This window comes from Rhynchophorus ferrugineus, unplaced genomic scaffold (genome assembly GCF_030347505.1).
Source record: "Rhynchophorus ferrugineus isolate W39M unplaced genomic scaffold, kcgeb_rfMv2 rfM9, whole genome shotgun sequence".
Taxonomy (NCBI): domain Eukaryota; kingdom Metazoa; phylum Arthropoda; class Insecta; order Coleoptera; family Curculionidae; genus Rhynchophorus; species Rhynchophorus ferrugineus.
In genome coordinates this window covers 3801908-3814291 of record NW_027472588.1, presented here as the reverse complement: position 1 = coordinate 3814291, position 12384 = coordinate 3801908, and the positions used below count along the sequence as shown (strand labels likewise).

Here is a 12384-nt window from a genome sequence, read left to right as displayed (position 1 = left end):
TGTCGGTTTAGAAATGTGCATATTGTCAAAGAAAAATCACACCTTAGAAGAGTTGTGTATATAAGAAAGACGGACAAGATGGGAGATAAATTCTGATTCAGCCTTTAAGCGTAAGTCAGTGGCTCTTATGTCAATTACTTGCCATTCTGGTATATATGGAATGTCAGATTCTATATAGAGAATAACTCTATTAAATCTTTATTACCAGATCAAGATACTGTTATTGAAAAGGCTTATATAGGGGAAATATATAAGCCACGTTCCGTCATCATCTACTTGAATATTGATCAGACCGGGTGAGTTTGGTTTTCTTCTAAGGGTGATGATCAAATATATACTGATCGATTTTAGAGAATGTTAGCAACTTAGACAAAGATGTCAAACACAAGTGTAATTAGCTTTAACTATTAATTAGTCATTGAGTAATTATGAATATATAAATGTAAATAATGTTGTACAAATAAAAAATGCCACCGAAGATGTGTAGAAAAAGCTTGATTAAGAATGTGTTAAAAACCTATATGAAACGCTGCTGAAGATACTCATGGAAGTCGTGAAATATAGAGGAGCATCTACTTTACTGAACCGATAAGGTTTGGCATGAAGGCCATATTCATAACTACCGAAAATGTTACCAAGAGAACACACCGAACTACTAAAATCGTACATTACAGCCAGAATGTTTAGAGCTGAACAAGAAGCAGCTTACTCTACAATAAAAGAAGCCAAACAGGTGTTCCACAAGGAAGTGTATTGTGGCCAATGCTTTATCTACTCTACACTTGTGATATACCACAAATGGAGAATATTACGATGGCATCATTTCCTGATGATACTGCTATTATAGCTGTCGAAGACAATAGTGAAGAAGCTAGACAGAAAATTACAATAGCCAAGTGACAATATAAATAATTGGACACAAGCTTGGAATATATAAATTAACGAAAGTAAATCTGTGCATGTGCAGTTCCCCTACAATCAGACCGTACAAGCACCAAATACATTAAGTAATACTATCATTAGATAATAAAATATTAGAAGAAAAGAAGAGAACTGGAATTGTAATATAGGAAAATATATTGGCTAATTGGAATACAATCACAATTATCAGTACGTAATAAATTGCTGTTATATAAGCAAATACTGAAAACTATATAGACATACGGAGTTCAATTATGGGGATGTTCTGAAAGAGCAACATAAACCAAATACAAATTTTTCAGAACAAACTCCTGAGTATTGTGGGCGCACCTAAATACTATAGACTGGCTACCTACATTGAGACCTTCAGATACTCACAGTCAGTCAAGAAATTAAGAGAATTGTAAGGGGGCAAGAGGAAAGACTCCATTCTCATGAGAATATTGAAGTATTGCATATTTTGATACCGCAGAGCAGAATAAAGAGTCAAAAGAATCAGATCATCTGATCTTTTGAAGTGTTGTGTAATGAGGTGCAGTTAATAAAAAATATAGCAGTGAAATGTATAAACATTATTCACCAGAGACTGGGATAGTGTCGATGGGTCCTCCTAGTAATATACCTAGATTTAAGTTATCATAAAGACAAATTGTAGATTAGTCAGAAACAAAAATAATATGACAATAATATAATAAAATAATGACTAGTCACAATGTAATAATTAAATAATAAAAAAAGTTTTTTTTACCTAACTGTGCTATAGTTTTATCCCGTAGTGCAGGAGACGCGATTTTCGTGAAATATATCACTAAGCCCTGAAATTTTCTCTTTATATTTTTTTATATAAATATCATGAATATACACGTCTTTAGTCGAAAATTAAACATTTTCTTTTATTAACAGGTTTGTATTGAAAAATATGCAGTGTGTTAAAGTTTTTTCGCGTATTTATATAAATGTAGTGAATCTAAAAACCTCAAGAACATAAAAAGTCACGAAAACAACTAAAGTAAGATAATCATTACTTTTAGGAATTCGTCAAAAATTATAAGTGTAACATAGAAAGCTCCATTTTCATTGGAAATATGATTTAAACAAGGCCATTCCCCAGCGACTAATATTTATTTTTGTCTATCTAAGATTTTGTTACCAAAATGTTAATTCTTCTAATGCAGAATTACTGCAAAACAAAAGCTATTTTAAAGTACCTTAAAATCAAAATACCATACCTAATGAAGTCCTTCGTGTTTTGTGATTTAATAACGAACGCTAGTCTCCTACAGATTAACAAATTACGGGTATTAGGACAGGGGTTCGACGGTCTCGGGGATGTTCGATATCCTTTTGTCGCTCTCGGGGCGACATAATCTTTAGGTTTGTCCGATGTCGTTCTTAGAAATAGTTAAGCCGGGGGATATTCTTGTTCGTTCAAATATATTTTCCTTATCCTCTACGAGATGAAGGTCTTCTCATTATTCTAAGACATCGAGTCACATTGTCGATCGGCTCCGTTCAAATTACGTACCAATAAACTGTGTTAGGAAGAGTTATTTGTATTGTTTTTGAGCATCTGTTCAAGAATTACTTGATCTTATTCGAGAGTAGTCTATTTTCTTTTTATTGGCTTGGTAAACTATCGAATTTGTTGTTGTTAGAGCATCACTGTTTTAAAAGAGCTTCACAATTCAAGAACAGCAATAATCTAAATGACTAATAAATATATAACAACAGTATTGATTTATAGGAAAACACCTATCAGAAGTGTTACGAAACAATGACGTCACTTACAGTTTCCTAACCATCCTTTCCGCACTCCAACATTTGAACATTTATTTAAAAATTGGTTTTGCGCTACCAACGGAAAAAAAAGAATTAAAAAAACTTTTATAGAATTGTAATATATTGTAATGTGTTTTATAAAACAATAATATTTTGGGTATAATGTTTATATATAGACGTTTATTTTAATGATAGCCGTACAAACTTATAAGTAAGTGCAACTGCAATAGTCAGTCAAGCGTCATCTGTGTCTAGACATACTTTAACATATTGAGCCATATATAGACACCCTATCAAAAGTCATTAAAAAAGTATCCATACTTAATTAATTAAAAAATTGAGTATTTCTTCCTGTACAGACACGATGTGTACTAGTAAACGCAACTCTTGACGCCAGCCAGATTGATCTCGGGCTGACCGAGTGAAAGAGATCAAATGTCAAAAGATTAGCCTACCTGAAATTCTTTTTTCTTCGACGTTACTAGCTCCCGTACTATTTCTGGCTATCATATACATAGATGTATGTAAATATTAACTGATAATTAGTTATATATAAATAAAACACCTTACGTTTACTCAACAATATATTTCAACACTAAATTACTACAATTTCATGAAAGGGTCCCTAATGTAGTTTCAAGTTTTGGATACCTATTGCAAATTTATCAACGATATTCCAAACTTTTCAGCCTTTTTCATATCTCTATTCGAACTATTTAGAAATTAAATTGAAAAATTCAGTTCTACTTCCAATTCATCTTACCTATATGTCCAGTTCCTATGGTGATTGCAGATTTCCATTACAAATAAATGAAGAAAACATCGAATTGGTGGCAAACATACCGATTTAAATGTCAACAATATCCGAATAGAGAAAATATAAAAGTGACTAAAGACTCTCTAAAACTAAAACTAATATTCCTATAATGTTTGGGGGCTTGAATATTACTAAAATATAATTTATGATATGTTATTAGTTATACATACACTGAAATACACTAATGATGGTGACTCTCAAGATATTAGACAAGAATTTTTCATTTTTACGCTATTATTCTTTAACGTAGTTTATACTAGACACTACTACTATTCTACAATAAATAATAACAATAGTCACTATTTCCGAGGCATCATCCGAATGCCTAACTACCTCTCATCGTGGAACTGGATTTTCTTGTGCGTGTTGAGCACCTCTTGTTCAGTTCTTCGGTGGAACCTAGTTTATGAATGATGCTGGTGTTGATATTGAGGAAGGAAGCAGCTCCATTCAGAATTCCTACGTTTGGCTTCGAGCTGTCGTCCGATTTGGTGGACGATGATTCGGACAAGAGGGGTTTGACCCGTTTCTTCGTGATGAATATGTTACATGCGAATTTCAACTCAACTTTTAATGCTTCCAAGTAACTGATCTGAAACACGAAGTTGTATTATGTCGTAGAAGATCCCGGTTCTTTGGACGTACATGCTCTTCCACTGATACGTTGTGGACGTTCCACAAGAACTCCAATATAGCGATGACAAAGGCTAGACCGATACAAACGCCCAGTACAAGGAACACGCCACCGACGTTCTCCAAAGCCAGGGCGTCAGTGTTTTCGGGAGCATCCTAAAGGAGACAGAGTTCAAATCAATCAACAATGAGGATGTTTTGTTGTTGTTACCGATGGGCATGGTTCCCCTTCTCGCTCTTTTTTCCACCATTTCTCTTTTAGCTCGATGAGTTTTCCGGTTTCCTGCAGTTTCAGCACAGCGGAGTTTATAGAGTGACGATAATCTGCATCTGATAACAAATTTTATAATATAGGGGAAAAATGCTTTTTACGCGCGTTTTTTAATAATTTTTCAAATTTAATATAGGATTTATAGAGAAAAATTGCTAGGATATCACTTCTTCTAAGACGTCTTCAGCATTTTGAAACACTGTGCTGTATCGATCCGAACAAGTGGTAATCAGAAGGAAATTAATTGTCTTTCCTCCTGTCTCCGGGCCTCCAGGCCATTCCTTGCCTCTGACATCAAAATCAGTGCTTTTAAATCGTCAAAAGTAAAACTTGTAATTAGAAATGCAATAAGTGTATGACGGGTTTCGGCAACCGAATCCTTCAAATCAAACAATGAAAGGAAATAATATCGAAAATACAACTTTGATCTTTCCATGATATGCAATATATAGACCGAAAACCGTTATTTTGTACAAATAAATATTAAAATCATCAAATTTTAGAGTTAGTTTAGGTTATTTAACGGTTTATTATATTGATACTACGTATTTTCATCAATAAATGTCTTTGATCAAAACACATGCAACCACTTAATATACATACTCATGGGCATTCCAATTCCATATGATTTTGAATCTAGTAAATTCCCAATCCTTCGTAAGTCACATTTTCTTTCAAGCTCATACTCAATACCGGTCGACTCCATGAAGAAAGCGTACAAAGCATTTTTCGTAGACTGAATCCTCTCGACTCCTTTCGCGTTACTATCCTCGAACACGGCCTTGTCCATGGCCATGTTGTTCCACATCCTCTGGTAAAGAGAGTTGTTGGATTTCTCGAAGAACGAGGCTGTGGAACCACCTTTCAAACAACCTGGAATAACCGAGACTATTATAATGAAGATACCGACGAGGTGGTGACGGGGATACCGTATTTAACTTTGGATTGTGTGGCCAGTTCCTCGACGGAATCGATGGAGTCATCTTTTCGAGACATGGTGAGGAACGCGGCTAAATTGGCCGTGTAGGAGCTGGTGATGATCAACGAAAAGAACCACCAGCTAGCGGTGGCTAATCGGCTACAAACTCCTCTAAAAATAACAGAGAGTGGACATTTTCTTCGTTAGTTGTGAGTAACTTACTTGGGTAATATATCACAACCCTGGGTGGTGATCGAACCTAAAGTTAACCAACAACAATTTTTTAAATCCCATATGTTCTCCAATTCTGAGGGATTTTGGTCACAGGGGTGTGGATTTTCCCAGTCTTCCGTTGACATCCTGTATAAAAATAATTTTGGGTCATTCATCTACAAGTTGAATGAAATTTGGACTAACCTAGATATGAAAACCAGCAAAAAGGACATCAGCAGGTACAGAGCACCTATATAGAGCCATACCACTGTGGATAGGGGTCCGAGAAAACCATACATGTTGGCTTCCTCATCAGTTTCAGCTTTCTTATGCAATATCCCTATACCTGGAGAAAGTATGTTGTTTATTTCATAGGTATTACAAGGGTTGCTATCTAAATCTTGAGCCTTGGCAGTATTGTTAAGCTTCATCTGATATTTCCTTATTATAATAATTTCCATTTGTAACCTGAAACTTCTTCCACGTTTTGTTTTTTAACAACTTGTGAGGTTTACAGGGACTTGAATATTTTATGTCAGTGAAAAAATGGATTTACTCGTGAATATTTTGGTGGTAACATTGCGCGAAATGATATTGCAACCATCTACTTGACAGGCCAATAGGTCCAATTGATCCATGTGATTTAGCGCTTAATGTTATTTAATTTCTCTCTTATGAAGAACAAATTGCGATACCAATGTTTATTGGCATCAGAAGAAGTTATTAAATCAGTCAAAAAGCAGGTTTGGAAGGAGCTCAATCAAAGGAAAAAGTGTTACAAAGACTGGTTAAAGTGCATGTAAAAGTATATTGATTATCATGGAAAATAATATGAACAACAATAAAGCCATTTTCGTTAATATATTACTGCTTTTTTTCATTATTGGGCTTAAAATATAAGCTACTCTCTTTACATAGTCAAGGAACACAAACTCACCTAAAGTCATAAAAGGCATACTAAAATCTATGATTTCCCTTCTTTCCGGCGTGATGGTGAAGTCGCAGATGGCCAAGTCAGCGTTCTAAACAACTATCTTTCAAATGAGGCAATAAACGAAAGCTAGACGACCCAAAAGTCTCCAAATCTACTTAAAACGAACACGCTTTTTATATTAAACGGATAAAACTAAATCATCGAAATTTATCTCTCGCCGCGGCGTCCCGTTTTTTTCCCTTTTTTCGGGCGTGTTTTAAATCAGTTTTGAAAACTTCTGGAACATATGGTGCGCGTCACCAAAACCTACTCTTTCTATAAGATCGATGGCCAAATTTCTGGGCGAGTTGTCCTTCGTTATTTGAAATTCAAATGTTATATTCAACAGCTTGGCAATCTCCCCTATCAGATCCATGGAATAGCCGTAATAGCGCGCGTTACCCGCCACTTCCTTGTCACGATCCTCGAACAAATACGGCGGACCTATTCTGGAAATTGTACGTTGACGTTAAAAAACATGTCTGCATAATTAACGAAGGCATGATATGTAATCAAAATAATATTTTTATATATTGTGTGCACACTACTGGTCCCTACAGACTTTATTATGCGCGAATGTTGACTATTTGTTTAGATGGACTAAATTATTTCAATAATAAACAAATGTTATACATTGGTATACAAGAATGAACCGTTTGGATATGTGGAAACAGGTATTGTCTACAATAACACCTTCATGATATTAATCATGAAAAATTTTTGGTTAGATTGAAAATTAATAGCTTAGTGATTGACTTGAACAGTGCCTGAGAAAGTGACAGTGACCCAATGCTGACAATTACTATAACAGAGTGATGAGAGTGGAACCAACTAAAGCTCTGTAGATAATTAATAGAGGATAATTGTAGAAAATTATTTGGTAAACAGCGAAAAATTCTTCTTCGTGTGGAATTGCTCAAAATTATTCATGAGCTTTAGGTTAAAATGTATGAGGAGATGATGAATAATAACTGTTTTGTAGATATGGTAAATGCAGTAGGGAACATGCAGTGATTATATCTAATTTTATCAAGAATAGTATACAGATAGTAAGAAAAGAAACTAAAGAGTAATACAGTCATACCGAAATGACTTGATAAGGAAATACAGCAAGAAACAAGAATTTGAGAAAGAAGAGATTTCTAACCAAGACACTATAAAAGTAACCATCTGCAATATTTCTACGACTTCTCATATGATACGGTTAGTGCTTAAAAGCCAGCTGAATGGTTTTTGCAATGAACGACTTTCGATTTTCGGCCACATCTGTTCAGATAATTGGAGATTAAAAAATATGTGAAAATTTTGTGTCTTTGAAATTTTAGATTTTCCCTCGATTGCCTCGGATTCCGCCATCAGATCCTGACTTGGTTCCAATGGAACCAACTCGGAAGAGCACCCTTTCAAATAAAAAAATAATTTTGAATGTCGGTCCATAATTGACGGAAAAAATGTGTGAATATACATTAAAAAATATACAGTCGAACATAAAACATCCTCCTTTTTTGAAGTCGGTAAAAAAGAGACAGAGTGTTGTCTGATGACGCTGTTGTCTATAAAATTATTTAAAACATTAGTGATAATAATTAGAAGTTATAAACCGGCAAACGTTGTAGACCAAAGTTGCCATGAAATTGCAACATTGCGACGTGCTAACGTTTTTCTTTTTGATGATATGCATTGGTTATTTTAGATATTTGATGTTACAAAACTTGATAGATTATAATCATTATTTTGTCTCACCACTGAGCTGATTCTAACATATAGAGATAAATAAATAATTCGTCAATTGTCGTGTTATAGAAATTGATATTTTTGTGGTCCAAAAATCACTCTGAATTATCAAAACTTTATCTTTGGACGTCAGACTTGGACCATATCTCAGAAACAACCAAGATAAATTCAATTATGTGTCATATATGATTGTTTAAAACAGATAAATTTGTTATAACACTTTTATCACAATCTTTAGCTATTGGGTTCTGTTTTTTTTCTAAAACGACTTTGTTCGTTTACGCTTTTTTCTATTCATGATAGTTTTCATCGTTTCTAAGTTTATATAAGATATTCGTTCCACTTCATAGTTTGCTCGAACTGACAGAAACTACTAGAATTAAATGTTTTTTAGTTAGCCCTAACTCTCAAAAAATGCGTGTATAAATTTGACAACTGTCGGATCATTAGTTTGTGAATTATAGCATTTTGAGTGAAGCAGCTTTTCTTTTTGTAAAAAATGGATAAAAAGGAATTTTGCGTGTTGATAAAATATTGCTATTTGAAGGGGGAAAATACAGTTGAGGCGAAAACTTGGCCGAGTTTCCGGACACTGCTCCAGAAAAATCAACCATCAAGGATTGGTATGCTAAGTTTAGACGTGGTGAAATGAGCACCGAAGACGGTGAACGCAGTGGACGCGCAAAAGAGCTTGTTACCGACGAAAACATTTAAAAAATTTGTAAAAAGATTTTGAATGACTGTAAATTGAAATTAATAACTGAAATAGCAGACACTCTAAAGCTGTCAACTGAAGGTGTATATCATATCATTCACGAATATTTCCTGTCTTCAGATCTCAAAAGAATGCTCATTGGGAAGAAATTTTCGTCTAATGAAGAGATCATCGCCGAAAATGAGACCTATTTTGAAGCAAAGGACAAATCGTACTACAAAAATGGTATCGAAATTTTGGAGAGTCTCTATAATCAGTAGATCACCCTTGAAGGGAATTATGTTCAATAAATCGAACTAGTTTTGCCAAAAAAATGTGTATTACTATGGTAGGCCGGAGACTAATCTTTGTATACATTTTTATCACAGGAACAACATTATTGATTTTCTTATCATAAATTAAATAAATCTTAAATAATAAAGCAGATCATCTTCTTTTTTTATTCGATCAATTTTGCTTCCCAGGCATGGCGATTTAAAGTACAAAAATGCTGAAAAGTGATGACAATGCAAGTTCATCTGATGACCGAATATACGGGATGCAATACTGCAACATCACGTTAACTAATTTCTTATGTTACGTTCACCGTTGACCAGTAATGAATGGATATGACAAATGTAGTGCCAACTGGATGTTCTCATCTATACGCTTTATTCAATTGTTATACGTACCCTAACCCCCAAAACAACTATTGAATTAATGATTGATTGATCCCTGATATCGAATATACCGAGCGGAATCATTTATTATCCGGAAACAGCTACAAACCTTGACGTAACGATGAATTTGTGATTCTGTAATCTGTTCTTTATCTCCGCCTCACGTTCCGTGGCGTTTCGCGTTAAATATATGGCGTCAGGTCTTTCCGATTCCCAAATTCCTATAGGTTTGTCCTGTTTATCGATTTCTATGACTTCTAATCGAAAATCCTCCCTCTTTCCGTTCATCAAATGAACGGGGCCAGTGAGACCGTCACTTAATTCAACCTAAAATAAGATTTGATAGATTTTAGAACCGTATTTCATCGGAACAACCTCTTTAAGAGCTGCTATGACTCCAAGAGTGTCTTCATATTTCTCCAGAGAACTACACGACTTTCCCTCGTATTCCAGGACTTCTTCCTCCTTAGTTTTCTTGGCGTTGTTCAAGGAATATGTTAATAAAAGCATAGCGTCATGCATTAAAGCTTGTTCGACCTAAATGCAGAAGAAAACAGGTAAATCCTTTGAAGTATCAGTAATATTAACTTACGGTTATTTCACTGGGCTCTGTTTCTGGATAATATTGTTGCACATTTTTCTGAAAGTTCTCATTTGAAGGATCGAACAGTCTTACGGTCGTTATATTCGATTTGGTGTTCAGTGGTGAAAAATCTAAGGTATGGGCATCCTAAAAACTGGGAGTATAACAAGTTTCTTGTTATATTTACCATGGTTAGCTCACCAAAGATGTTAAAAAGAAACTGGTAGTGAAATCAGCTAAAAGTTTCACTTCTTTAGCTTGTTCTAATACGTTTAGGATTTTTTCAAGCGGACAATCGAGAACTATTCGCGACATGGAAGTATTTCGGATTTTTTTCAGTATATGTCTGCTGTCTCCGGACGGATCCAGTTTAGTGAGCATCATGGTGTTTTTGACAGCATTCTCGTCGTGTTCCTGCAGCTTCAAAACGTCCTGTAGCTTTATCAGCCCTTCTTCATCATCATAAATTATGACGAAAGTATCCCAGTCCAACGACTGAACGACTGTGGCATAAGCCTAAAAGTGTTGTCGGTTGTGTGGTCGTGTTTACATGAAAGTGTATACATACTTGAGATAGTAACGTGGCCTCTGGGTATAGGTTGAACGTGACGTCTGATTCTGTGGCGGTTCGAGGCCTCCAACTGGACAACATGTACGGGATGTTCAAAAAAGAACAAGCCGACTCCAGTGAATTCGATGTCAGTGAGTTTCTGGGTCCGAAAACGGCGGCCAAGCCAGTTTCTGTGTCTGACATTTGACATACTATAAAAAAAGAGATGTGCATGATTTTAAAGGTGAATGTATTTTTATTTTTCTCCACAAATTTTTATTTATTTGATACTTTTAAGTTAGTCAAGTCAATTCCGAAAGTTCAACAGTGAGAATTGTGATGTATTTTGGAGGAAGGGATGTAAGCCGATCGGACATCATTGAACTTGGTTTCTAACAATCTTGGAGGAAATCGTGTTTGTTGTATGCAAGAAGAGATTTTTTTATATAAAAGGGAAATGTCTAAAGGTTAGTGAAATACTATAACGGTTAGAATGTTGCCAATACGAGTTCCTTCAAATCCTTACGAGTTTGAAGCTGTTGACGATGTATTACGTGCGTTATTCTTCCCGAATCGTACTTACGCATATTCGTGGCCTCGAAACTGTCGGGCTTATCAATATATTTAATCTCCGGTGTGGTGAACTGGAAATCCTTGTCGAGGTTATCCGATATCACGTTCCAATTCGCGCCTCCCTCGAACTGATCGGGATCGAAGATCACTCCTGAAATAGCCCACCTGTCCTTCATCCGTGAGCAAACCGTCGCTGATACTCACCGACATTGATCACATTGTTACATGACGTATAGTGAAAACAAAAGAACAAGCACGCCGTCCACAATATAAAACAAAACAGCATCGTCCTCGCGGTTTACTCGATCGGATTGTGCGGAGACCTGTAGCCCGAATCCGCTCGTCGTAGTTTACTACGCGCGAAACCTGATAAAAATACGGAATATTTTTGGTTCCTAGTTCCTGGTGCATAGCCAATAATTATCCCATGGCGGTCAGAGTATCCAGACTGTCTGACGTAGTTTGGACGTTTAATGAGCAGCGCGAAAATCAATTAGCATAGGGTATGATTTTCAAAATATGTCATTAGAAAGACCGGCGTTGTTTCGTCTATAAATATAATGTCGCGAGTTTAGAATCTATGGAATCGATTTTAAATGACCCTACACCACTAATGTTGCGTTTGAGCGTCGTCAAGTAACAATAAATAAAAACAAAACATATTATTAAACAGTTTTATGTTTTTACTGTAAAAACACAAGTCTGCAACCCAAAAAGTGGTTGAACGTATTTTCAACAGATTTCTATTTAGTTTGGTATGTTGTAAATGAAAATAATATGGAAAATGTTCCAGGACGCCGGGGTTCTTTGCAATGCGTTTAAGATCCAATACGATTCACCACAATAGCGTCGTAGGAATGTTCGTCTGGTCGGTCGGAATGTGTGGCTGTCGATGCGATTGTTTGTCCGAACACTCACTACTATTTTGTGGAAGGAATTCGCATGAGAACTGAAAACACTGATTATATAAATACTTGTTTACAATACATGTGGTCGACGGGAGAATGGACAGGATATTAGGTTAGGTAAAGGAAGTATGATAGC

General features: G+C 35.5%; 1 protein-coding gene and 1 long non-coding RNA gene across 3 annotated transcripts in view; both read right to left on the bottom strand.

Annotated features, from left to right (window-relative positions):
* The window catches only part of LOC143202557 (uncharacterized), a 75050-nt gene that overhangs the window by 9459 nt on the left and 53207 nt on the right, over positions 1-12384 (bottom strand). The window lies entirely within an intron of this gene.
* LOC143202552 (glutamate receptor ionotropic, kainate 2) lies at positions 3272-11815 on the bottom strand. 2 transcript variants are annotated; one of them, XM_076414154.1, is made up of 16 exons: positions 11545-11815; positions 11351-11491; positions 10786-10979; positions 10419-10733; positions 10227-10364; positions 10010-10171; positions 9744-9961; positions 6798-6975; positions 6491-6575; positions 5758-5899; positions 5563-5700; positions 5351-5511; positions 5025-5294; positions 4362-4480; positions 4163-4306; positions 3272-4109 (listed from the first exon to the last, which is right to left on the bottom strand). In XM_076414154.1, the coding sequence occupies exons 1-16, from the start codon at positions 11624-11626 to the stop codon at positions 3843-3845; spliced, it is 2754 nt and encodes a 917-aa protein (XP_076270269.1). In that variant the 5' UTR covers positions 11627-11815; the 3' UTR covers positions 3272-3842. The 2 variants fall into 2 exon arrangements, with proteins under 2 accessions (XP_076270269.1, XP_076270270.1); XM_076414155.1 differs by having other exon boundaries at positions 11549-11708.